The sequence below is a fragment of the Chelonia mydas genome, chromosome 9, assembly GCF_015237465.2.
Source record: "Chelonia mydas isolate rCheMyd1 chromosome 9, rCheMyd1.pri.v2, whole genome shotgun sequence".
Lineage (NCBI taxonomy): Eukaryota > Metazoa > Chordata > Testudines > Cheloniidae > Chelonia > Chelonia mydas.
Window position 1 is genome coordinate 7,894,159 of NC_057855.1, and position 27,296 is coordinate 7,921,454.

The 27,296-nt window shown below is 57.4% G+C and overlaps 1 protein-coding gene across 1 annotated transcript in view; it reads left to right on the forward strand.

Moving 5' to 3' along the window:
• Positions 1-26,357, forward strand: part of EEF1AKMT4 (EEF1A lysine methyltransferase 4) — a 30,649-nt gene extending 4,292 nt beyond the window's left edge. Inside the window, exons 2-3 of the mRNA XM_037909323.2 lie at positions 12,572-12,855; positions 24,866-26,357. Coding sequence (XP_037765251.1) covers positions 12,572-12,855; positions 24,866-25,153 — 572 coding nt within the window. The 3' untranslated portion in view covers positions 25,154-26,357. The remainder of the gene's footprint in view (positions 1-12,571; positions 12,856-24,865) is intronic.
• Positions 26,358-27,296: the final 939 nt, after the last annotated feature.

Here is a 27,296-nt window from a genome sequence, read left to right on the forward strand (position 1 = left end):
CTTTCTGAAAATCTAAGTACGCTATATCCACTGGATCCCCCTTGTCCACATGCTTGTTGACCCCCTCAGAGAATTCTAGTAGATTGTTGATGCATGCTTTCCATTTACAAAAACCATGTTGACTCTTCTCAACAAATTATGTTCATCCATGTGTCTGACAATTTTGTTCTTCACTATAGTTTCAAAGAGTTTGCCTGATGCTGAAGTCAGGCTTACTGGCCTGTAATTGCCGGGATAACCTCTGGAGTCCTTTTTAAAAATTGGTGTCACATTAGCTCTCCTCCAGTCATTTGGTACAGAAGCTGATTTAAATGATAGGTTGCAGACTACAGTTAGTAGTCGTGCAATTTCACATTTGAGTTTCTTCAGAACTCTTGAGTGAATCCCATCTGGTCCTGGTGACTTATTACTGTTTAGTTTATCAATTTGTTCCAAAACCTCCTCTAATGACACCTCAATCTGGGACAGTTCCTCAGATTTGTCACCTAAAAAGGATGGCTAAGGTTTGGGAATCTCCCTCACTTTCTCAGCTGTGAAGTCCGATTCAAAGAATTAATTTGGTTTCTCCGCAATGGCCTTATTGTCCTTGAGTGCTCCTTTAGCATCTCGATCGTCCAGTGGCCCCACTGGTTATTTAGCAGGCTTCCTGCTTCTGATGTACTTAAAACATTTTTTGCTATTACTTTTTGAGTCTTTGGCTAACTGTTCTTCAAATTCTTTTTTGGTCTTCCTAATTATATTTTTTATACTTCATTTGCCAGAGTTCATGCTCCTTTCTATTTTCCTCACTAGGATTTAACTTCCACTTCTTTAAAGGGAGCCTTTTTGCCTCTCACTGCGTCGTTTACTTTGTTTAGCCACACTGGCACTTCTTTGGTTCTCTTACTGTGTTTTTTTTTAATTTGGGGTGTACATTTAAGTTGAGCCTCTATTATGGTGCCTTTAAAATGTTCCCATACAGCTTGCAGGGATTTCACTTTTGGCACTGTACCTTTTTAATTTGTGTTTCACTAACCTCCTCAGTTTTGTGTAGTTCCCCTTTCTGAAAATAAATGCTACAGTTTTCCCCACCACAGGAATGCTAAATCTAATTATATTATGGTCACTATTACCAAGGGGTCCAGCTATATTCACCTCTTGCTCCACTTAGAACTAAATCAAGAATTGTCTCTCGTGGGTTCAGGGACTAGCTGCTCCAAGAAGCCGTCATTTAAGGTGTCAGACTTCACCTCTGCATCCTGTCCTGAGGTGACATGTACCCAGTCAATATGGGGATAGTTGAAATCCCCCATTATTATTGTGTTTTGTTTTAATAGCCTCTCTGATCTCCCTGAGCATTTCACAGTCACTATCATCATCCTGGTCGGGTGGTCTGTAGTATATCCCTACTGCTATATTCTTATTAGAGCTTGGAATTACTATCCATAGAGATTCTATGGTACAATTTAGTTCATTTAAGATTTTTTTAATTCATTTGATTCTATGCTTTCTTTCATGTACAGTGCCACTCCCCCACCAGCATGACCAGTTCTGTCCTTCCAATATATTTTGTACCCTGGTATTACTGGGTCCCACTGATTATCCTCATTCCACCAAGTCTCTATGAGGTCTATTATATCAATATCCTCATTTAATACGAGGCACTCTACTCGCCCATCTTACTATTTAGACTTCTAGCACTGGTATATAAGCACTTTATAAACTTGTTTCCCCAGTTCCTAATAAATGTAAACCCCTCCTCCGTACACCATCGTCTCATCCACGCATTGAGACCCTGCAGTTCTGCCTGTCTAACTGGCCGTGTGGGTGGAAGCATTTCGGATAATGCTACTGTGGAGGTCCTGGACTTCAATCTCTTACCTAGCAGCTTAAATTTGGCCTCCAGGATCTCTCTCCTATCCCTTCCTATGTCACTGGTACCTACATGTACCACGACCACCAGCTCCTCCCCAGCACTACACATAAGTCATCTAGATGTCTCGAGAGATCCACAACCTTCGCACCAGGCAGGCAAGTCACCATGCAGTTCTCATGGTCATTGCAAACCCAGCTATCTATGTTCCTAATGATCAAACCACCCATTACTAATACCTGTCTCTTCCTAATAACTGGAGTTCCCTCCCCCGGAGAGGTATCCTCACTGCAAGAGGATACCACATCATCATCTGGAAGGAGGGTCCCAACTATGGGATCGTTTCCCTCTGCTCCATTGGGTGTTCTCCTTCCCTGAGGCTTTCATCTTCCTCAACAGCACAGAGGCTCTCAGACCAGGGGTGGGACCGTTCTACTATGTCCCGGAAAGTCTCATCTATGTACCTCTCTGTCTCCCTTAGCTCCTCCAGCTCAGCCACCCTGGTCTCCAAAGGCTGTACACGGTGTCTGAGGGCCAGGAGCTCCTTGCACCGAATGCATACATACGCCACCTGTCCAAAGGGCAGGTAATCATACATGCTGCATTGGGTGCAATAAACTGGGTAGACCCTACTCTGTTGCTGGATTTCTGCCTGCATTCTCTTTTTTACTCCTGCAGCTCGTTCCTTTGTTTGTTTGTTTTTTGGGGGGGGGGGGGGGGGTTAGCTTAAGTTTAAGGAATGTTAGTGTATGTAGCCCCCACACCCCCTCTAAACTACCTCAGAACATTCCCCCGTTAGCTGCTCCTGTTCAAAAAGCCTTGTTAAGAAGCTCTCAGCCTTGCCTAGCAGGGTGCTAGGCTCAGCATCCAACAGTCACACATGGTCCGCAAACAGACCACATGGTATATTTCAGTCCAGCAGCAACCATTCCAACCCCAGCACTCTCACTCTCTACAGTGATCAGCATCTCCCGAATACTCCAGCCAGGTCAGGCCCAGGAGCTGTCTTCCCCCAGAGGGGCAAGGGAAAGCTCTGAGCACTCAGAAAGCTTGCTAACAAGCAAGCAATGTCTCTGCTGGTGGTTGGACCTTAGCTAAAGTCAGTGGAAGCAGTTTAGGGCTGCACTCTGCTCGTCAAGGTTTTTCCCCGTCTCTCACTTTGCCATATTTTGTCCCTGACTACTGCACTAAGCGTTTCTAACCAATTATTCACTGCGCCTGGTGCCCAATTAACCATGTTTTCTTTAGTCCTGTTGCTTAGCCCAAACCTTAAATCGGGGAATGCTGCTATTCCAAAGGGTCACTACGTGTTTAACACAAACAGTCCTCCTTTCTCATGATTTCTTTTTTTGGTCACATGCTTTGGGCCAGTCACTCATGCTAAGATCCAAACTCAATTTAAAACCGTAGCTCACCTAGGGCTAATGTGGCCTATATTCCTACATGTCCTGAGATGGTGTTCGGTGTGGGTGTGTTCTCACTGTTCTCCTCTTCTCCCCCCCCACCCCCTTCCATCCTTGGGTATTCCAGAGCCCCTGCTCTATCTGGCTAGTCATTCACTGCTCTCTTAATAAGCCTGGTCTATGCTACAGGAAATGCCCTTTGCTGACAGTGGGTGTCAGTAACACATGCAGGTGGAAAAGGAGTACTTGTGGCACCTTAGAGACTAACAAATTTATTTGAGCATAAGCTTTCGTGAGCTACAGCTCACTTCATTGGATGCATTCAGTGGAAATGCACTGAATGCATCTGATGAAGTGAGCTGTAGCTCACGAAAGCTTGTGCTCAAATAAATTTTAGTCTCTAAGGTGCCACAAGTCCTCTTTTTCTTTTTGCAGATACAGACTAACACGGCTGCTACTCTGAAACATGCAGGTGGGTGGGCACAGAGCATGATGTGGCTGCAAGTGTAGCCAAGGACATGCCATGCCCAGCTCTGGTTCAGCCACATCCCTTGCTGATGTTCATTGTCGGTGCCAGGCAGGTCGTGAGCCAGGCCACTGGCCCAGCAGGGTGAGTGAGTGGTTTGGGGCTTGTGCGGATCCTCGTTCCAAGGAGGAAGCTGTTTGTGGAGCAAAGGGGCTGTAAGATGCCAGCTTGGCTTGTGTAGCTTGTCCCTCTAAGGTGACGTATATATGTGCCAGCCCACCCCTTATTCCCCTGTCCCCCCAAGACTCTATGGGGGGAGCAGGCCTCTGGCCTACAGCCTGAGCGCCCCATTCCATAGATCAGAGCTGCAGCCTGTGTGTGTGTGTACACCATATCCGTCTGTGAAGCCATCAAGGGCCCCCTTATTCCAGGGTGACCTTGGCAGCAGGGGGTGCATTGGAGACCCCTGAATTTCTGCTGCAGAGGTAACCTCTAGAAAACAAGTACCTGCCAATTCCTTCCGATCACCACCAGGGGGCAGCATGGCCCTTTCGAGTGAGGCTGAGGATGCTGGACTCTGGCCCTGATGTGGGCGAGTGCAGAGCTCGGGGTGGGGGAGGCCCTGGGCCGTTGGGGCTGGCTTAGGGCTGGTCTCCTTGTGCGGCGTCTCCTCGCTCTCTGGCCCCTCTTCCCTGCCTCCCCTCAAGCATCTCTGGGGAAAGCCTGCTGCTCTTTCCCAGCATGCTTTGCTAATGAGACTCTTGCACTCCTGTCTGTTGCACCCGAGAGCCGTGGGGACGCCTGGGAGTTTCTGCCCGAGAGCCCCAGCCGGGTCCCGGTGGGTGCTGTACCCAGCAGGGCTTCGCGCTCACCCCTCTGCTCTCCTCTGAGGCCTCCCTTTATCAGAAGAGCTCACGCTGCCCTCCTCTGCCTGCAGCGAGCCCAGGGCCCATGGGGAGAACTGAGGCGGAGAGGAAATGGGAGAGAACCCAGGAGTCCTGAACCCCCACCCCCAGTAGTCCCCAGCCTACGGCATGCGGAGGCTACCATGGCGCAGCCTTTGGAAGGGGAACGTCCGTGGGAGGGAGTTCACTGCCCCTGTGGCCCCCGGGTATTGTCACTGGGCTAGAGCTGCCGCACCTGTGCCTAGCAGCGAGGATCTGGGGGCTCACTTCGCCCAAGCCAAGCTGGGATTGCTCTGCGAGGGCTGGGCTCCACCTGGGCTGGTGCCACCCTCTCCTGGGCTGTGTGGTGGGAGCTGTGTCCTGCTGCTGGCTAGGTCTGAGGTTACTCCAGGCGGGGCTGGGACTGAGCAGCACCTCTCCCTTGTGGGCTCTGTGCTCAAGGGAGGAATGGGGGTTTAGCAGAGGCCCTGAATCCCTGCATCAGGGATGGGTCTCCCCGCCCCAGCCTATGATCACTTACCCAGGGCTGGTCCCCAGTCTGTTCTGTGTCCCGTCTCCCCAGATGTGCTCAGGATCTGCTGCCGTTCCCACCATCTTCCTCTTGCCCCTCCGGGAGAGGTGTCCAGCCGCAGGGGGCTCAGACCTCCTCAAGGGTCTCTCCTCAGGCCATAGGAAATGTTGGCTCCCTGCTAACCCCACTTCAATCGTCCTCCCCATTCTCTGCGGTGACAGGACGAAGGGCAGGGCCAGGCACTCCCTTGGGGCTCCTCCCTGCACTTCCTAGAGCCCTGGCATTTGGAGCAGACCAGAGGAAGTCCCTAGAGACACCCATTGGTCTGGCTTTATATGTGGCCGTCCCTCCCCCGCTGCTCTAGTGGGACGGACCAGGCAAAGCGTCAGAAGCCTCCCCACCTTCCTGGGTGGTCAGAGTGGAAGATGGGGCTGAGGGCTTGTCCAGCATCCCAGGACCCCATGGGGTGGAGGGTTTGTGCCTGAGTCAAACTGGGGCCTAGGGTTCAAGCCCTATTGCTTTACAGTGTAAATACAGCCGCACTGGACTCATGCTCTGGGGGTCTGCCAAAAAAATACCATGAGCCAGTCTTCTGTGTCCTCTGGAGAGTCAGGTTTGGACAGTAAAGTTTTCCTGCTCTGCATCACGAACAAAGGGCTGTGGGGGATGCGTTCTGCGAGGGTGCTGGGAAGTCTCAGTTGCGGGTGGTTGGACTCAGGCCTGCAAAATGCAGGGTAGATGCTGGAGCCCCAGGTTCAATTGTTCCTGGGCTTACAAACGTGTTTAGATGCTCAAGCCCAGGGTCTGCTAGGTCGAGTTCTGCTAACCCTGGGCTTACACTGCAGTATAGACAGACCCAAAAGGGCTTCGAATGAGAGCGCAGTCCTTGCTCGCAACAATACGCTGCGAACCGTGGGCTTGGGACCTGAGAACAGCCATGGAGGAGCCAGCTGGCATGCGTTGTCTGCATAACACGGAGTTGCACATCAGTTTATGCTGCACGTCCCTCACCTTGGCCGGTGAATTTGCTGACAATCCGTGTGTGCCGACTGCATTGAGGGAGGGTATCCAGAGCTGTTGCTGGTGCCCTTTATTCTGAGCAATAAAATCTTTGAAGATCCATCTATGCTGCAATGAAACAGCCATGCCAAGCCTGTGCCAGCTGACTTGAGCTCACAGGGTTATAAAATTACAGTGTAGACCGGGATCCTCGCAGGGTCCCAGAGGCTGGGCTACAGCCCAAGCCCCAGCGTCTACACTGCAGTTTTATAGCCCCAGCCCGAGTCAGCTGAAATGGGCCGGCTGCAGCTGTTTTATTGCAGTGTAGACAGATCCAGAGGGAACCAGCCTGGCCCGAGGCTCACATCTAGACTGAACGCTATGTTTCAGGGGAAGCTACGAAAGCACCGTTGGCCTTTGGAGAGCTGAGAGGCAAGAATGCCCCGTCCCTAATGGGAGGAGAACGTTGGTGACCTGCACATCCTACGGCGAGGATGCGCCATCAGGACGTCCGGTTCTCTGTGCTGGCTCGGGCAGAGCCCTGGCATCAGCACAGCGCTGGAAACGCTCTGTGGTGGCGGGAGCCAGTTTCCAGCAGCCCTTGGCTTTGGCTGGGGGTTGGTAGAGCTGCAGCTGCTTCTTCCAATTAAAGGAGCCTCTTCATTCATGAGGATCCAAGTGCTGGCAGCCCGTAAGTTGGAACGTGAAGTCTGGCTGTTCCACAGTGTGGCGGGGGGGCAGATGGGCGAGAGCCCTCGGCGGCATGGGCTACGACTACTTCCAAATGGAAAAGGCAGCACCTAGATATCCGGGACTTGCTCGAACATGGTGCCGTGGCTCCTGTCCCCATAGCATGGTGGAGCCAGTGCATTGGTTCGCTGTATGTTTTGTTAGCATCTTCGGAGGTAGCGTAGTAACCGGGTCACACACTTGTGTATTTACCCTGCTGTCACCCCTGTGAGGCCGGGCAGGGCTTTTATCCCCTCATTGCAGTCTGGGAGTTGAGGCACAAAGACTGAGACTTGGCCAAGGGCTCATGAGATGTCTGGAACAGCAGGGTCTAGAGCCCAAGTCTCCCAGGTTCCGGGCTGGCACTCTGACTACTGGGCTAGCCTCCCTCATCCCCCACAAGCTGCAGGTGGCTAAATGGAGGAAAAGTGGAAGAGAAGATCGGTGTTGCTGTTAATGCAGGATGGCTGGACACTTAAGAAATGACCCAGCAGTGGGGGTGACCTGCTGCCACACTAGCTGAGCAGCAAACCACAGAGCATCGTGGCCCAGGTGCTGGGGATGCCTAGCAAGGGGGGTCTTTGCTGCTTGGCTGGGCAGTGCAGGAGGTGAGACCTGAGTGGGGGCAGCCGTTGCAGGCTTGTGACTCGGATGTCTGGCGCACGACTGAACCTGATGCTGCAAACAGCTGACTCCTGCTGTGAACGTCGAACTCTCCCATGACTGCCGTGGGCCGGGTGGAGGAGGGACGACTGATGCCCCGCACCTGGTGGTGCTCAGGCAGGGCGCCTCTGCGCTTGGGCCAGCTGTTGAGATGGGCACAAGGGCTCTGATCAGAACACGTCTCCACCAGCAAGGCCCCGCACGGACAACAGGCGAGGGCTCTGGAGGGATTCGCTGGCTGATAACTGATCTGGGTGGAAACCTTGGCTTGACCCAGTTAACAACAAAGAGCTGTTCCCCCGCGAGGACGCCAGGACAAAGGGCTGGGCCAAAGGGCTGAGAAGCCAGGGGGTCTTCACCAACGCAACGTCTGCCAATCCAGAGTACAAAGACCAGAGCCTGGAGGAGGAAGCTGGAACCCCCAGTTGTGTGGCAGAGGGGCCGACCTGCATGGCATGACAATGCACAGGGCAGGATGGTTGAATTCTAGGTTCTGCTTTTAAAGCCCAGTCCTGGCATCTGGGCATGAATTGCCAACGCGTTCTTATTTTTCTGACCCCAGCGCCTCGGAGCCCTGGTCATGCGCCAAGACTCTGTGGCGCTAGGAGCTGTACAAACGATGGTCCCTGCCCCGAAGAGCTTCCGATCTGAGTATAAGACAAGAAATGACAGATGGACATGGACAGACGGGAGCACAAGGAAACACTGAGACACACTTAGCTGCTGTCTATCACAATGTTAGCAGCAGCCTGGCTTTGGTCGGCACTTCCTAATGGTAAGTGCTAACATTAGCTAAGCTGGGGGGCGTAGCCAATGAGGAATGTGGGGGGGATTCTCCATCACTTGAAGCCTTCGCCCCAAGACCGGGTGTCTCTGTCTAGAAGAGATGAGTGGGTGGGCTGGGTGCAGGGACTGCTGGGTGCACTCTACGGCCAGTCTCTCTGCAGGAGGTGATTCCCTTCTGGCCTCGCTGTCAGAGTGCAGGGGAGCACAGCCTTGCCTAGGGTGGGGAACCTGGTCACTTTGGCCAATCCGTGCCTCTGGAGAATCAATGCACTATTCACCTGTGGAACTCCTTGCCAGGGGATGTTGTGAAGACCAACAGTAGAACTGGGTTAAAAAAACCTAGATAAGTTCATGGAGGATAGGGCCACCAATGACTACAAGCCAAGGTTCAGGGGCACCCCCCAATGCTTGGGGCTTCCCATAACCTCTGACTGCCAGGAGGGGAAGACATGGATCCCTCCATAATTGCCCTGTTCTGTACAGTCCCCTGCAGCTCTGATACTGGCCATGGACGGAGATAGGAAGCAGGGCAAGATGGACCATGGTCTGACCCAGTGCGGCAGCTCCTGTTCTTATAAACACACTCCCCGTGAGTTACGTGGCGCATGGTTGTGTCTTGGTTTGTAAAGCCTTTGGGCATGATTGCAGGATGGGGGTGGACAATGCCCACTGCATCCTACCTCTCTAGCCTGATCCCTTCGCTGTCCTGAGCACAGTGCTTCTCCCGTGAATTAACCAGATCCCCCAGCAGGCCACGGGGAAGTCCTGTCTGTCCAGGGGATTTAACGGGGAGGAGAGGAGTCAAAGCTTCATTTAATTCCACCTGGTGCTTTATCCATCTCTGATCTGGCTGCTGCTGCAGCTTTTAACCTGGTGCCTCCTTAATCTGGAGTTTTCCCCGAGTTTCCGAGCAGGTTCAGATTAACAGGGTCTAATCGCCTGATCCCCTAACAGGATCAATCTATACGATCTGTGATTAATAGCAGCCAAATCCCCCTGAGGCTGAGGGCTGCTCAGGAAAGGTAGGAGGGGAGCCCTGGGGTGTGGGGTGGGGGCTGGAGCCAAGCCTAATGGTAGGGCTGAGTGTGCTAGGCCAGGCCCCATCTGGAGCAGGGAAGGGAGTGTCTCACCCGGTCTGAAGCAGGAAGGGAGCCTTGGGGAGGGGAGTTCTGCATTGGGGAGACCCCCAGGGATACACCTTCCATGGCCTAGCTGCAACCCCTGCATGAGGCTTGGCTTGGGAGCTTCCCCAGCCCCTGGTCTGAGGGCACTTGGCCAAGGCTTGGCTGTCCCAGATACCTTTGCTGCAGGGCAGTGCCAGGCTCCCCCCTGCCTTGGCCTCCCATGTACCCCTGTGGGGCTGGCCGGGGAGCTCCCTTGAGAGCGTGGACAGCCCGTTCCCTTCCCTGCTCTGCCTCACGTGCACTAGAGAGTCGCAGATGCTCCTTCCACCCCCCACTCCCTCCAAATCAGTTAAAGCCTGCCAGATGGTGCCAGGCTGCAGTAATCTGCCCACTGGCCAGTGGCCCTCTGCATCCCAGCTACATTCCTACCTGGTGGGTCGGCTCCCCCTGCAGCTCAAGGGGTGGGAGGGGGCAGGAATGGGGAGCCTGGGAGGGGTGTAGGGACCCACAGACTGGCTGCACCCAGCACTGTGACTCGGCTGTCAGAGAAACCATGTAAAGACCTTGGCTGCTGGGGGGGGGTGCCCTATCTCTGCAGCCCCACCTGGCATTGGGGGGAGCTGCCCGGTGTCTGCACCCCAGCCTGGCATGGCGGGGGGGGGGGTGGCTGCGTCGCTGTGGGGGATGCACTGTCTCTGCATCCCAGCCTGGCACTGGGTAATGCTGTGCAGCTGGGGGATCTGCCCATCTCTGCATCCCAGCCTGGCATAGGGGGTGGGGGATTATGTTGCTGGGGGAGCTGCCCGGTGTCTGCACCCCAGCCTGGTATTGGGAGGGGGCAGTACTGTGCTGTGGGGGGAGTTGCCCTTCATGCCCAGGCCCCATCTCCCTGGGAGTAGTACACTCTGAACCTGTGCTGGTGTCTGAAACCCAGGGCATGGCAGGGACAGCCGAGTCCCTTCCATGTCACCAGAGGATCCAGTTCTGATGTTTGTGCTGCCCCGAGTGCGCTGCCCCAGACCACTCTGACATGGGCTGGCCCCGGTAAATCCCAGACTGGAGTCTCTCACCTGCCCGACCCGGAGTGGGGCAGGGCAGAATCTTGCTCCCTCTTCCCTGGTGCTGGATTCCTGGCCAAACCCCTCTAGTCCATGGTCAGGGCCAGATTAACCTTTTGTGGGCCCCCGCATTTTTGTGGAGCATGGCCCAGGGAGGTCAGTCCCCGGAGCGAGGGGCCAGCCAGAGGCAATGGGGCATGGCATGGCAGGGGTTGCCCTGCTCCACCCAGTGCGAGGGCACTGTTTACAAACCGGCAGTTGCGAGATGCACAGTGGCCTGCCCAGCCCTGTGCTGCCATCATGCCCCTTCCCCTTGGGGGCAGGCCCACGTCACACCACACAGCCCCCCTCCCAACACCCCTCGACTCCCTATGGCCAGAGCCCCCCCAGACCCACCCACAAATGCACAGTGCCGTGCACAACACCACCCCTGCCCAGAGCCCCCCTGATCACAGCCCCACCACAACTGGCCTGCACCCCCCACTCCCTAGAGCCCAAACACACACAGATCCTCCCTGCCCCTTCCCAGCCCAGCACTTCCCGCTACTCCCCACAGACCCACTCCTGCAAGCCCTGCCTCCTGGCCGCACTCACCAGCCTTGCTGGGAGGCGACTGTGTCTGCCGGGCTGAGTTGGCTGGGAGTCGCTCCGTTCCCTTGTCCCCTCGGGAGTGGCGCAGTCAGGCAGGCCAGGGCCTGCCCGACTGGGCTCCCTCAAGACACACTTGCCTGGAGGGGCCCAGCCAAGCCCCTCACGCTCTTTTCCCCCACACCTGGCCGAGACTAGCCAGGCTTCTGCACCAGTCCCAGGTGGCTCAGCTCTGGGGAGACAGGTGGGGCCCCACAGGTGGTGGGAAGCAGAGACTGCCCGGAGCCAGAGGCGCACTGGGGTCTGGCTAGGGGGCAGAGATGAACCCTCAGCCGGCGGGCAGGCCGAGGGGAGCAAGTGGTCGGCGGGGGAAGCCAGCGGGGTCTTGGGGTGCGGTGCAAGTGGAGCAGGCCGGGGCTCCTTCTGAGCATGGGCCTGGCTCCATGGAGCCACTGGAGCCATTGTAAACCCGTCACTGTCCATGGTGAAACTGGCCAGGCTGCCCGTGGAGAACCGAGTTCAGCAGGGCTGGGATCTGTGTCCCCAGTTGCCCTGTGGGATGGAGCAGAGTCTTGGGTCCTTCTGGCTGCTCTGCCTGGGCACGTCTGCCCACCCATGACATTAAAATGGAATTTGCAAACTGCTCATTACGTGGAGCTTTGTCTCTAAGTTAATTTGACCCTGCTGCACCCCACCGCTCCCTCTCCCAGAACTGACTGCTCTTGGTATCGCAAAGCAGAACTGGAGGAGACCAGGCCTTTTTGGTGAGCCCCACAAAAATTGAGGTTACTACTTTTGATATCCAGCTTCCCCAGTCAGGTTGGAAGCAGGTTGTTGAGTGTTTGGGCCCAGACCCCGGGCTGGGGCCCCGTCAGTCTGAATGCTCTGTCTCTTCCGCAGTGCACTGTGGGGCGAGGAGGCTGGCCCAGAGCTTGCTGCAGAGAGGGCTTTGTGTGCCAGCTGCAGTGAAGGGAAATCGCTGGGGCTTGCTGGATTAGCTGTGATGACAGACAGTCAGGCCAGTCTCCTTCATGCTCCCCAGCTTACTGGAGGTGGGGGGCGGGGGCAGGGAATGTGTGTTATCATCTCACCAATCTGGGGGTTGGGGAGCCACTGGGAGGGGGCAGTGGGAAAGTCTCAACCTCCCATCCCCCACTGGACTTGATACTGTGTGTGACCAAGGCTTGAGCTCCTAGGTCAGCAGCCCCTTTGCCTCCGGATCTGCCCCGGCATCCACAGACAGTGGAAAAGTGCATTAGCTGGATCTTGCTGCTAAAATGACTGGCACTGAAGCAGTTAACACTGACATTTGAATAGTCTTCTGTAGGTTCCAGACTTAACAGCCTACTGAGCTGGCTGGGGCAGCTGGTTCCTAGTCCCCAGCTGCGAAACACCCGCGGCTCTGCTGGGCGTCACGGAGCCGCCCCTGTAGTTCATGGACCCATCTGCCTTGGCTGGCTCTCACCTGGCCATCCTCGTTTTTGCAGGCTGTGGAAACAGCGCCCTGAGCTCCGACCTGTTCCAGCTCGGCTACACGGATGTCACCAGCATTGACTACTCTCCGGTGTGCATCGCGGGCATGCAAGCCCGCTACGCCCAGTGCCAGGGCCTGCAGTGGGTGGTGATGGACGCTCGGGACTTGGCCTTCGCGGACGGCACCTTCGACGTGGTTCTGGAGAAGGGCACGCTGGATTCCATGATGGTGGCGGAGATGGACCCCTGGAATGTGTCACCCGAGATCACGGCGCTGCTGGACCAGGTGCTAAAGGAGGTGAGTGGGCAGGACTCAGAGGTTGTTAGAGGCTCTGATCCCCTTGTGGCAGTCGGTGCAGGGTGGGACCAGACTTGGTCCCAGCCAGGATGTGGACTCGTATCTGCCAGGCGTGGTGGACATGCCATGTGGAAGTGTGATGGAGCTGGGACTGAGCATCCCTGCAACCCCCAGGAGAACAGCCCCAGCTGCCTGACTGCTCCAAAGCCAGGGGTAGAGTCGGCCTGGCCCATCCCTGGGCCCCTGTCCAGGTGGGAGCTAGGCAGCACTGGGGTCAGGTCTTGGCTCAGCTCTACGCTCTGATCTATGGGTCTGAGGGGAGCTGCTTCTCCCCCAAAGGGGGTGCTAGTTACTCCTCCCCACCCACGCTCTCCGTACGGAGCTCTTCCACCACCAGCATCTCCACCAGCTACCGGGGCACATCCCAGCCATTCACCCCCTCCTGGAAACTGCTGAGCAGGGAGACACTGGAGTGAATGCAGTGTCCTTGGTTTGGCCCAGAGACCTCTGGCCACTGATGGTCTTGCTCTGCCCTGGGGCTGTATCCTGAGGTTGTGGAGGGGAGATGCTCTTGTGTTCCTTGCCTGGTCGTTCAGAGCTGGCTGATTTTGTCAGGGCAGGGATGTTGGTCCACAAAATTGCTGGATGGGCATCTCTGCTCTGAAGACAACACCAGGAAGGCAAAAGCGGGTCGGGGGTGGGGAAACTGTGGGTCAAGATTGAGAGGCTTCAACAGAGCTGGGAGCCCAGGGCAGGGATGGCAGAGGGGGCTGCAGATTGGCACAGAGGGGCACTGGCAGAGCTGGGGAGGGGGGAGCCCAGGGCTGGGACAGTAGAGGGGGCTGCAGATTGGGACCGGGGCTGGGACTGGCTCCTTGGAAAGAGTTAAGGCTGCCTGCTCTTTCAGGACTGCTAAGGGTGTGAAATTCCTCTTCCCTGTTCTTCCCCAGTACAATGACTCATCAGGGTTGCCATGGTGAAGTGGCTGCAGAGCCTGTTGCCTGCAAATAGTTTCAGTGGCTCATCCTTTGATGTTGTGTTCGGGCCAATGCTGCCTGGGAAGCTGGCAGTGACCTTGGGAGCAGCAGGTCCCTGCCTCTGTTGGTGCAGGTGATGAGTGCTTGGCTTCACTCTGCCCTGTTGGGGCAGCAAGAGCCAGAGGGCAGCTCCGGTTGTGTCAGGGGAACTGCCTGCTAGGAAGATGGAGCTGGCTGTGGAATCTCCTCCCAGGGAAGGTCTGGCATAGGGGGCATCGCACTGGGGCTCCGGAGACCTGGATTCTGTTCCCACCTCTGCCCTGCTGTCTGACCCTGGGCAAATCACTTCCCCTCCCACCCTTTGTCCAGTGAGGCTGTAAGTTCTCTGGCTCAGGAATGGTCTCTTGCTGTCTGTGCAGCGCCCAGCACCGTGGGTGCCTGCTCTCAGTTGGGACGTCTGCATGTCTCACCGATCCACAGGGCTAGCGTGCCTCTGACCTTTCTGGGAGGGTAGCCCGTGTAGCGATAGGCCCTCGGCTAGCACTTCTTATGAAAGTCAGCCCCACGGCCTCACTACCCCAATACTGGCGCTCTGGCTAAATCACCCCGGTGTCTCATTGTGCAGCAAGACGTTTCCCCTTTGGCAGCCATGCAATGCGCAGATGTTTTGCAGAGAGACAGAATGGCTTTTTCACAACACACCAAAATCTGGAATACAGCAGGTAATAAGATCCTGAGGTTAGGACGGAAAAGACATGCATGTAAACTTTACCATGCTGCAGCATTACCTGCCTCTGTAGCCCAAAGCATCCAGCATCTCATCTTTCCCTCACTGGTAGCCAGTTCTTATACCCGCTCTGAACACCTCCATCTTCCATTTCCAGTTACGGTCAGGCCGGTTCCGCATGTCCTGCTTCCCCTAGCTGCCAGTCCTTAGAAGTTCCTGTCTGGTCCTTGGCCTTCTATTGACTCTCCCAGGCAATTCCATTCATGCCTTAACCATCTCTGATCGTTCATTGGAACCAACAACCCAGCCATGCCGCTTGCCTACCACGATTAACTCTTTCAGCCCTACCAGGTCTCCATAGGGGGTGAGTGGGTAAAGTGAGGTCCCTAGTGTAGACCAAGTGTACGCTGACAGGAGTTTTTCTGCGTGTGTGTGTGTACATTCTACTACTTTCCTGAATGACATTAGCTAATTCTTCTATCGATATGGCTGCATCTTCACTGGGGTTGGGTTGGCATGGCTACGGCAGTCAGGGCTGTGGCTTTTTCACTCCCCTGACCAACATGACTAGGCCACGCTTAAAGCTTTAAATGTAGACCAAGTCTTAGTCTTCCATTTTTTTTCTTAAACCATTTCCCACATGCTGTTGTAATGTAGACGATTCAGTGAAGGGCTGGGAGCCCCAGCGTTCCCCAACAGGGGCGTGGATCCAGCCAGGAATCATCCCCTAGGGAAGGGTTGGGACCTTTGATGGAGACCTCTGGAACCAGACTGGCTAAAATGCTTGGAAGGCCTCTCCCTTGCCCTGGGCCTGGGCGTGGGACTGAGTGGGGTTCCTCCTGTTTTGACTGTGCCACATTGCTCTTGGGGGGGTGATCACGGCCCTCTAGGCTGAGGGGACAGCAAGAGGGTTTGGGCCCTGAGCATCCCTGCCCCAGGCAGGCTTGCTGCCATTGGGCTCCCTGGGTTTTTTCTCCTGGTGCCTCCCGAGTCAAGTGAACCTGGGCACTAGGCACAGAAACGGGAAGTATTAGAAGCCAGAGCCCATCCCATCCCCACTTTGATTCCTGCACTTCGATCTTGTTAGCTGGGGACCCCCTTGCAGAGGGAGATCTGCCTGGCTTGTTCTCCGGTTGCCCGTGGAAACCCTTGTCAGTATTGACTGGGCCGTGGCGTTACCATGGGGATGGGTGATGCCTCCAGCCCGCTATTAATTGGCACGATGGGGTGATGTGGCTGCAACAGCAGGAACCTGATTCAACTCACCAGGGCAGGGCACTGGGGATCGCTGGCCCAGGCAGTGCTGCCCACTGGGATGGGAAGTCCCTTCCCCTCCTATCCTGCACCTGCTCTCCTCCTCTGCTTGGCCTTTTGCTTTCACTGGTGTGTTTTTGTTTTTTTTTCTCCCCCCCTTCCTCAGCTGGGTTTCTCCTGAGCCAGGATCTCTCCACCCCTGCCCGTTCTGCACAGAGTCCAGGCCTGCTCGGTGAGGCTACCTCCGTGGGGAACTTGCTCAAGGCCCTGGGCTCCCCTGGGTGGCTCGCCCTGGGCCAGAGGGGTTGGGAAAGAGCCTGGCCTTCTGCTAAGCTTGAAACAGCCTCATACTCTCCCCCGTGTAATCACTGCCTGGCTGTGGCTAACCATGCAGTGCGTGACATGGGGGGAGGCCTTCCCCTGCCCCCGCTGACTCCCATGTGCCTCAGCCACAAATAGACAAAGAATCAATCACGCCTTTGAGCCCTGTGAGCTTCCTTCCACTGCCCCAATGCCCCTGGATCCTGACCCCCAGCCCCTGACTCCCGCAGGCTGGGGATAAGGACAAAGATCCTGCGTGTTTGCCCATGGTCCTGTCCATTGAGAGCTTGGCTGTGACCCAGCTGCCCTCTGTGGCTCAGAGCATAGGGCCCTGCAGCTGTGGGTGCTAGTTCTCTTCCCTGCCCAGATGCTGCTGTTTTGGCGCTGGGCTGTAAAGCGGCTGGTACGAGCAGCTCCGGGGCTCCCTGGTGGCTGCCCTCTCCCCCCAGTGTCAGCTCAGCAGGGCTGGAGTGTGTGGGGTAGGAGAGATGGGGGTGGGGGTTTGGTTCTGTGGAGAGCAGCGGGAGAAAAGGGAAGGGTGCCAAGAATTGGGGGGCCTAGGCGTGAGCTCTATGAGGGGGCGGTTCCTGTCCTTCAGGAGGAGGGCAGCTAAGAGGGTTGGAGAGATGGGGTGACCCCTGTCTCCCCATGGAGCTCTATGAGCATGGTGCTCCCTGCCCCACCTGGCCTAGAGACAGCAGCAGTCACCCGCATGCTGGCTAGGTGCAGGGTGGGTGGAGAGAAGACCTAGGGCATCCCTGTTGCTCAGCAAAGGGGTTTTCCAGGGACACCATGTGGTCCCCTCGCCTGCCCCAAGCCAGTTCTGTGATTGTGACAAGAGGATCCTGCAAACTCTGCCCACCCCACTGGGAATCATGGGAAGTGTGTGTGGGCAGGTGGTTGCCAGGAGCAGCGGTCTCACCTAGTCCCTCTCCCCAGGGCAGGCTCTGTTGCTCCAGTCCAGTCCAGTCTGATTATCTCAAACCAGGGGGCTTCCTGTCCAGCTGGATGCTTTAGCTTCTCCTTTGGCCCCGAATCACCTCTTGCCCTCTGTCGTTTACCCTTCACTTGCCTGCAGACTCTTTCCCCATCAGCCCTGGGCCGCTTGCCGTGGGGCTGGGGCTGGGCCTGCCCCCTGGTGCTAGGGGCAAGGGGAGTCACGCGGGTGATGGGTCCCTGCCAGCTGAGCTGTGCTCTGATCTGTGCCCGTCTCTGCTCCCACTCTCACCACGGCTGGCGGCGATGCTGGCTTCCCAGAGAGGCCTGGGTGGAGGTTGGGGCTGGTGGTGCTGCCTGCAGCTGTCAGTCGATCAAGTTAAGCTCTTGTAACCTTCACTCCGACCTCAGTCCCTGCAGCCTCTCTGGCTTAGAACTGGGTGAAGCAACGTTCAAGGTGGGGTGGCTGGAGACGGGGGCTTTGTGTGCCCTGCTCTGGGACAGGACATCTCTGGGGTGGGGGGCAGAGCTGGGCTTAGCAGCACAGGGGGCTTCTCCCTGCAGCTGTGTAGGGAGAGCCAGACCCCTCTCTGCTCCTGCACGGGAGGCCTGGGCATGCTCTGCCCCCAATCCCATTGGCCCTTTTACAGCCATGTCCCATTGCAAACTCCTCCCCAATTTACGCCCCCTCCCCCAGCCTCTCTTGCCCTAGGGAAAGGGCTTAGGGCTGGAGGGCAGCAGGCAGGGCTGGCCTGGCACTGTCATTACATGTTTGCTTTCCTCCTCCTCCTCTTCCCCCCCTGTTATGAGAGGAAGGAGCCGAATCCCTCTGCTCCTCTCCCCGGCCTGTTGGATTTGTGGACACTGAAGTACTGGCCAGGGGGCTCTGCCCTTCCTCTAGGCAGACCCCATGCGGTTGGGCCGGCTGGTGCTGCTCTGCCTGGACTGATGACCTGGAAACCCGTATTATGCCAACCTCCACTTGCGTCTGAGCAGCATCTCTCTCATGACTGTCCAACTGGCAGCTCCAATCCTCTTAGGGAGCAGTGCTGGGCTCTCACTGTAACGAGATTACGGGCGGCTGCCCCAGCCCTTCCCAGCGACCATGGGGGATGTGTGCATGTGCACATCCAAACGGCACCCTGGTGCTGCATGAACACGCATGGCCACAGCTGTGGGGGGGGGGGCAGACCTGCACGGGTGTGACCTGGAAGGCTGTGTATGAAACACAGCAGAGCACGCGCACGTGAACATGTACAGACCCCGGTGCTCACCAGTGCACGTGGAGTTTCATGCCTCCCCTGCCTGTGCACAGGGGCTCTTGTGCCCTTCACCCCATACGCCTCTCCCTGGCAGTGCCACCTGGCTAGTGGCAGATCTGTGGACCCTGGGTCCTGCATTCGGATCCCTGGGGCACCAGCTCCGCGCTGGGCGGGGGGAATGGGAGGAGGGGACAGACATCAAACGAGAGAGAAGAATTGGCAGAGCTGGGTGTGTGGGGAGCCCAGGGCTGGAGTAGCTGGGGGGCTGTGGGTAGAGATTAAGGGGCACTGGGACCCAGGGCTGGAAGAGGCGGGAGGGCGCTCTGGGTTGGGATTGGGGGGCAGAGGCAGTGCCGGGGGAGGACAGCTCATGTAGCTGGAGTGCCCAGGCGGCCCCTGTGGGTTGTGCTAGGGAGTGATCAGATCCTGCTGCGCTAGTAGGGGATGGCGAGAGAGCCGGGGGGCCGCTTGGAAGCAGATGCTTCTTCCCGTGCCCATCTCCCCAGAGCCCCTCCGCAGCAGGTACTGGTGGATAAAGTTCTGTGAAGCTGTCTCTTAGCAACAGCCATTAGTCCTCTCTTAACTGGAGATTTCACAGCAGGAGACGGATCCCACCTGGTGTGTGATGGGCCCAGACCCTTCCTTCCCCAACCAGCCTGCTCTCAGCAGGGACCCCCCCACCCCTCCCTCCTGCCCCCCAGGCAGCTCTGGGTACTGAGGAAACCGCCTTAGCAGCCTGAGCGGGGAAGATTTTGGCCTGGCACTGGGAGCCCACGATAATGAATTTTTCACCAGACCGAAGCTCTGTCAATGTTCATGGTGCTGCTGGATTTTAACAGGGAAAGTGCAGAGGCCCAGGTCCCCAAAGGTATTTAGGCACCAAACTCCCACAGATTTCAGTGCAAGTTCGGTGCCTAAATGCATTGGGGGATCTGGGCCAGATGTTTCATGCCCCTCTTTGAGGCAGAAGAACAGACTAGCCAGGTCCCTGGGCTGATCGAGTCTGGCAGTTGCAGTGTAAAGTGCTGGACGCTGACCCGCTGTGGGACTCAGAGGCGCAGGAAGGGCCTTCTGAAGAGAGGAGGGCCCACTGGTGAGTGTGTGTTGCGTCCCTTTCGGCCTGCTCCACAGAGGAGCTGAGCCTGTTACAGCCCCAGCGAGGGAGCTTTGGCTCATGCTGCAGCAGCTCATGCTCTCCGCTCCAGAGGCCCCCGGTTCAAGCCTGGGCAAGTGGTCCAGGCTGGCGGGTGTCGCTCTAACAGCAGCGTAGGAGATGGAGAGTTGGGGTTTTTAGCCTTGAATCCATGGTGGCTCCCACTGCAGCCCTGAGTGGTTCCTCTGGTGTCATGAGCCAGGCTGCAGTTTTGCCTCTAAGATCCTCTCGCCTTTCCTTGGTCGTCACTGCTCTGTCAGCAGTGCCTGGTCCCCCGCTGGGAGCCCCCAGTGCTCTGTTGCCCTGCCCCATGCTGAGCGCTTGGCTGTCCCAGCAGTGGGCTGACATCCCTCCAGCCCTTGGCGGACGGGGGTGTTCTGCAAATTTCCTCTTCCTTTGCACTTCTCCTCTCCAGCTGCCTCCCCCGCCAGTTCATCCCAGCACTCGCCCAGTTATACCCCATTTCCCCACTGTAGATTCCCAGCTGTGACATCCTTTCACCCACTCCCCTATCCCAGGCCAGTCCTCTGATCACGCAGGTCCGTGTGCTCGGCTTTGTGCTGATTTCCTCTGCGAAGGTCCAGGCTGGCCTCCTCCCTGCTTGGCAGTTCACCAGCCTGGGCAGGGGGCTGCTTTTCCCACCCTTTGGAGGTGCTGCTTCCCTTTGCGCTGCGGCTGGCGACTGGCTCGGTGGAGACCCCGGCTCTCTGCACTGACCCCTGGTGGCTGTAAACCCTCCGGGCCAACTTACCACCTCCTGTGATTGAGTGACTGGCAGGGGTGCTGGCCCCAGCCGGCTGTGCTGGGGGAGCTGCTGAGGACAGGCTACTGCCTGGGGGTGGGGGGGCTGGTGCATCCTCAGTGTTTTTCACGCTAATTCCCCCTGGGTTGGGGGGCTGGCCCATGGCAGCGATATGGGGTGAGAGTCCTGAGCCAGGTGGGGGCTGTTCTCCTGCAGGTCTGCTCCTGTCCTTGCTCCTGCTTCCTGTCTCCTCTGCTAAGCTCTGTAATGTACCTTGCAGCGCCCTGCATACCCCTGTCAGCGGGGAGCAGCCCCTTTGACACCGATTCTTCCTCCTGCTAACTCTCTGGCATTGCCACAGAGCAGGAATTGGGGGGTGGAGGTAGAACCAGACTGGTGGCAGTGACCAGCAGCACCCAGATCTGCCTCAGAAACTCTGCCCCCTGCAGATTGGGGCTTTCACAGCTCTATTTCCACCCTCCGCTGAGCAGAATTAGGTGGGGCATGTCTGGGAGCAGGGGTCCCAGGTGTGGCTTAAGGAGCAGATTCTCCTAGCCCTAGAGCTGGGTCTGAGCTGGGTCTGGGGGCATGGTCACACTGGCTCTCAGGCAGTCCAGTGGCTGCTGGCCGAGCGTGACTGTGTGCTGGCTGGGTGAAGTCAGAAGCGGCTGGCTCCTGGCGCTCCAGCCGCTCTGCAAAACAGGAACCCTTGGGACCGGCAGGCCCAGCTCCCCCTGGGCGGTGAAATGGAGGCACAAAGGGCTGTGATTAGTTCTTCCGGTGTCTGGTTATTCTCCCCAGCTCTGTGCATTCAGGCACAGGTGGCACCTGGGCCATGTCCTGGTTTTGCCCCAGTTGGGCCCCTCATCCTGGCCGCGTTCTGGATGGCGAACGCCTTGCTGGGGCAGGCTTCCTGCTCAGGGCTCCCAGTGCCTGGAGTAGGGACATTCCCTGTGGAGGGATGTGGTCTATGCAGCCACCCCAGGCTCCTGCGGAACGAGAATCCTGACTCCAGCTCTCTTGGAGGAGGCAGTGAAGGCTACGTGGGGTCCTGCTGAGTCCCGGAGCTGCCCCATGCGGCACTGAGTGTGAGTCAAAGGACACAGCCTTCTGGTCTTCAGGGCAGAGAATTGAGCTCAGGCCCCTGAACCTTCTCCAGCATAGTTCTGAGCACGTGTAGCTCTCCTAAAGGGCCTGATTTCAATGCATGCACCACCCCTTGCCTCCTGTTACCCACAGCTGGAATCTTCCCAGTGTGGGGCAGGGGCTTTCTGCCCCCCATCCAAGGGGGATTGGTGTGGAGGGGGTGGGAGTTCATTGCTGCGGCTCACGTATATGTGATCTTCCAGAGCCCTAACTATGTGCACGGACTCCTTTCCCCCACCGAGTACCCCAGACCCTGCCCCTTGGGGTGGGCGTTCGTGCCTTTCAGCTTCTGGGGCCCATCTAGGGCAGGTAATTTAAATATCCTATTGCCCCCGCCCCCTCCCAGCTGCTGGAAGGAGGGGCAGGGGGGAGGGCTCTTGCCTGATCACTCTGGTAGATTGGTAGAAGTGTAGAGCTGGGGGCTCCAGGCTTTCCTGGGGGCAGGTGCCTGGGCCAGCGTGCTAGGGAAGACCACTGTGGCTGAGCGAGCGGGACCAGAGTGCTCACTTGTGTTGCTGGAGCCAATGACTGTGCTGGCCAGGAGCACCTGTCATGGGTTTCAGGGTAACTGCACCAGTATTCCCCTCTGCCCCCACCCTCCTTGGTCTTCTCCAGGAATTCCCAGCCACGTCTCCAGTCATCAGCTGTCTCTGGACCTTTGTTCCCTGACAGTGACAGGCAGGGACCTGTGTTCCACTCCCTTTGGGGGGAGGGGGACAGGGGTTTAAGGCTGCACAGCTCCATGCTGTACACCGTCCCCAGCAAGCTGCTCTGCCTAAAGGCCAATCCCTGGGTGTCACGGAGTGTGGGGGAGTCCGGGGCCTGCACCTCTCTTCCTGGGATTCACTGTGACTCTCAGCCAGCCAGTAAAACAAAGGTTTATTGGACAATAGGAATACAGTCTAAAACGGAGCTTGTGGGTACAACCAGGACCCCTCAGTCAAGTCCTTCTGGGGGAGCAGGGAGCTTAGACCCCAGCCCTGGGGTTCCCTGCGTTCCACCACCCAGCACCAAACTGAAACTAACCCCCCCCCCGCCCTCCAGCAGGCTCTCTCCTGCAGCCTCTGTCCACATTCCTGGGCAGAGGTGTTACCTACCCCTCCCCCTCCTGGCTCAGGTGACAGGCTCTCAGGTCTCCCATCCCCAGTGAAACTCCCCTGCCACATTTCCAGGTCAACACTCCCCCCTCCCTGCTGCGTCACACTGGGCTTGCTTCCTCTCCCAGGGCTATGAGCAGTGTACTGCCAGCAGTTACAAGTTACCCCCAGCTCTTCTGAGCAAGCACCTTTATTCTTACGGTAAAAGCAGTACAGAGAAAACCTCCTAAAACCAATGAAAGTGCTTCGCCATAGGCTGACGCTTGGGCGAGGTCACCCCTCAATCTTATGGGGCCCTGGTAAGTCAAAATCTCCCCAACCCTTCCACAGAGGTTGGGGCTCCCTGAGGACAGATGGTCCCTGTCCGTTTGCTGAATCAAAACGAAGCCCCTGAGTCAGTTTAAATGCAGCCTATTTATCTCCTAAGCTCTTTCCTTGTCCGTTGCTCTGTGGAGATCCAGTTTGAACCAGGACATGTCAGCCTCCATCCTGGGGAGGGGGAGGGTGGGGAATGGACCTCTCTGCAGGTGTTTATAACCTGAGTGATTCACCTTAATCATCCCCATCTGCTTTTCGTTCCTGGAGGAGCTGTGGGAACCCTGCCCCTGGAGTTGCATACAGTTCCTGGCTCACAGTGGCACATCAGCTTAATATCGCATGGTCCCCAAAGCTATTGTGTGTGGTTGCACAATCTGTGTCAGCACCAACCTGGGAAGCCCAGGGCTGGCCCTTCTCCTGCCCTACGATGCTGTGGCCGTCCTGGATGGGCCCTGGTTAGCTCTATCTCCCAAGGCCCAACTTTGGCCTCCTCCCTCTCTGATCAGAGGATGCCCAGCGGCTGCATTTTCCGGACTAATAGCCCCTGCGTTGCCAGTGGCGCCAGCTGTGGATTCCTCTCTGCATCAAACGATGGACAAATGGATGGCGTCCGTGGGAGATACCGGCCCCTGTATTGCCGGAGGATTAAAGGAGTATCTTTTACCCTGCCACAGAGATCCGTCCTGCGTGGGTGGTCCCTCCCCTGCCCGCCTGCTGCAGAGCCCCCTCCCCACCGCCAGCATTCGGGCGGGAGTGCAGCAGCAGCTCCCTGGCGCTGTAGCCCTTTGGCTAAGGGTGAGTCATGAGAGATGAAGGGCGGTCGGTCCCCACCTGTCAGGGACCCAGGCAGCCGAGTGCGGGGGAGTTCCCGGCTCTGCGCCGTGCCCTCCCCGTCAGGCTGCGCTGGGAGTAGCTGTGCAGCAGAGTGCAGGGAGGCCGCCAACGCTGGCTGCTCATACCAAGCAGCGCCGTTAGCATGCTGAGCACGCCGGCGCTGGCCGTAAATGCCTTTGACATTGGATAAAGCCAAGCAAGAAAATTGATGTTCTTTTCCATCCTATTAGCAGGAGCTTAGTTCCACTGAGGAGAAAATGATGATTAAAAGGGTCAAGTCCTCTCTGCTTCAAACACCCCGTACCTTGGACACTGTGTTTTCGAGCGCAGCTCAGGGACGTTCTGGCGTGGCAAGCACAGTGGGGGGCTGGGATGGGGGCACTCTGCACAAACAACCACTTGGGTGGGGAGCATGGATCCTGGAGCTGTTACCTTGTGGGGGGAGGGGTGGCACCGTGAGGTCCTGCCCCCTGTGGGGGTGGGGTAGCTCTACCCTCGTCTGTGCTGGGCATGCAAAAGAGTCCTGAGAAAAGACAAAGGAAAACCGCCCCGCTCCCCCGCCCTCTCGTAGCAGTTGCACCTGGGGACCCTAGTGGGCTTTCTCGTTTGGAGGCTCTGGGAGCTGCAGCCCCAGGCCTGGCGAATACTCCTGCTGCAGCCTTTATGCTGTTGGGTAAAATTGTCATCCCTGCAGTGAGCCTTCCCCGTGTGAGCAGGGTGGGGGTCGGACCCCTGGAGGGGTGCAGAGCAGGTGGAGGAGGCCAAGCATGGTCTCTTGGCAACACGAGGAGCCAGGGCTGATGGCGACAAATGCCAGCTCCAGCAGCAGGGAGTAGGCCGCGGAAGAGGGCCAAGGACAGCGCAGGCTGGAATCTGCTAGATCCCGTAACATCCCTTCCCCTCCTTTCAGTGGGGGCCGGCCGCTGCTTCACCCTTTCCTGCCCAGCTGCACTGTGCTGCCGGTAGGGTGGAGGAAATTCTTTCCAAACCCCCTGTGGTGAGCAGCAGATGCCCTGAAACTGGGGATCAGCTGCCCCCTCCCTGCATAGCCTGAGATCTGTAGCAAGGTGGGAGGTGACCCGTTTTCTGCACACTCCTGGAGCAGCCGACAGGTTGGAGGGATGCCCTGGCAGGGATGGGGGGGAAGTGTTCCCTGGATTTGGAGAGGTTCCTGCCCAGGAGGGGAGCCTGGCACAGTGCAGGGGGGTCCTTGACCCTGTCCCCTTTAACCTTTTCCTCACAGGTCAGCAGAGTCTTGCGGCCGGGAGGCCGTTTCATCTCCATCACCTTTGCCCAGCCGCACTTCCGCAAGCGCCACTACGCCCAGCCCGCCTACGGCTGGTCCCTGCGCCACTCCACCTACGGCACTGACTTCCACTACTTCCTCTACGTCATGTGCAAGGGCCAGGAGCTGTCCCCTGCCGACCTAGCGCTCGGGCGGAGACTCCACGAGCCGCCCGGCCCCGCCTGCTCGCCCAGCTTCCTCCAGGCCTCGGACAGCGAGGATTATCTCAGTGCTATTGAGCTGTGAGTGGGAAGGGCTTGCCACAGTTGTAGCAGCAAGGAGTTCTCCAGCCAACTTGGGGGCCTAAACCAACCAGTGCCAGCTGCAGCTGCCAGTGCCAGATTCATGGGGCTGGGTGACAGCGGACTCCTCTAATCCAGTGCCTTGCCTATGGCTGGTGACAGGAGCCCAGCCCATCCTTCCAGCCACCTGGGTGCTGTGAGACCAAAGGGAATGTTGCTTTGCAGCCAGCTCAATAAAGTTGGTTTCTTTCTAGTCGCCCAGACCAGCCCCTCATCCTGGTGCTGTCGATCTCAAGGCTTCAGAACATGGCTATGTTCCCAAAGGCCCCCTTGTCCCAGGACCCCAGACTCCCCTACCCCTGAAGGTCTGGCCTGTGTAGACTACAGTTCCCAGCAGCCACTGGGGTCAGGCTGCCCTGGGGGGCTGTTGTGTCTACAGCTCTGCTCCCCCCACCTCTCCGTAGCAGGGTGGCTGCAGCCTGTTCCTCCAGCAGCAGCCGTGGGGGTGACACAGGGAGCGCCCCACATCTGGCTGCAGAGCATAGTGGGAGAGGGGTGGCATGGGGGCTGGGGAAGCTTGCTGCAGCCCTGCCAGTCCATTGCGGTGTGCACGCTCCGTGGGGCTGGATGTGAGCAACGCCCGAAACCTGCTGCAGTTCTGCAGGGAGCCAGGGGCAGGCCAGGCGGAACCGGGGAAGAGCTGGCAAAGGGCACTTGTGTGGGGAGGCTCAGGTTGACTCAGCTCCTGGATGAGCGCGGTGCTTTGGCTCTCTTTCCCTCCCCCCACCCCCAGGTCACTGGTCTTTGTGGCTGGTAATGAAGCTGCCAGAGAATCCCTGAATCATATTAATTCCCTCCATCCATCTTTGGGGGGGGATGCGGGGAGAGGAGCCAGCCTCGCACGCTCTCAAGTAGATTTCGCAGCAGTGCAGAGGCAAAGGGAGGGATTTTAGCATTCGCCACAAGCAAATCGCTCTAATCCAGCTTCTGTCCTCGCATGATTAGGAAGCATTATGCCAGCGAGAAAGGGGCAGGATTCCCAGCTCCCTGCTCAGTCAGCCGTGCCCTGGGGAGCTCTCACCCACAGCGTGACCCCGGCTGGGTCCTCCCCTGCTCAAAGGCTCCTTGTGCAGCTCCCCGGGCAAGGGAACCTGTGGCCTTGCTGGGGTTGGGGGAGGGGAGGGCTGTCCCTTAAATTGTTGAATTTGGATGTTTTATGTGTTATTTTACTACGCATGTGGCCAGAAATAGTGGGGGAGGGGGAGAGGCTGGTTATACCATACACAATCAGGGACAGATGGGACATGACAACCTACTGCCTCGGTGTCATGCACTGGTTGCTGGAGTGAAGCCAGCTCCTGGCCTGGAAGAAGCCAGGCCGCTGAGGTCAGCAGGGGCTCAGGCCCTGGGATTCAGGACTCAAGAGTTGCTTGGTCCAGCTGGCTGCCTCTTTGGGGGAGGGGTGAATTCTGCCCAGTGTTGCTTCAGTTCTGCCCTGTGCCCCAGCATGGCGAACCCACCCTGTTCCCTGGCATAACTGCTTGCTCCACGGCTAGGACGGGAATTCACCCTCCTTGTCTGGTCAGCCTGGGCCTTGCAGCGCTTTGCATGGGCCTCTGTCTCCTGGGTTGGGAAGAAGATTCCACTTCCACCATGTCAGTTGCTGGCTTCCCCATCTCTTCCCAAGGCTGCCTCTGCCCTGAGGCCGGTGTGGTGCTTTCCCACGGCTGCAGTCGTACAGGTGCGGTGCCTAGCGTGCCCTGGGGCTGCAGGAGTCGGAGCAGGTCGCAGTGGCATGGTGGTAAAAAACCTCAGCATTTGGTTTACAGTAGGACTCCCCTGTTGGGGCCTGCACCTCCCACACAACAGCATCCCAAGCATGGCTGGGTTGGCAAGGCTAAGAACCACCCCTATCCTCCTGTGCGTATTCCCTGGCCCCCACGTTGCCCCTTCGCCCGTAGATCATCATTCAGTGTCATTGTGTGGCACATACAGCCATTCCGGTTTCCAGGGTAGTTCAGTCCTTAAGTGCATCAGCCCCTTCTGCATTGATGGGAACCTTCCCACAAACAACACCCTGATATTAAAGTGGATCTGACCCCCGCCCTCCGCCTTTGGTCAGTCCCAGGTTCTCCCCAGTGAGCCCT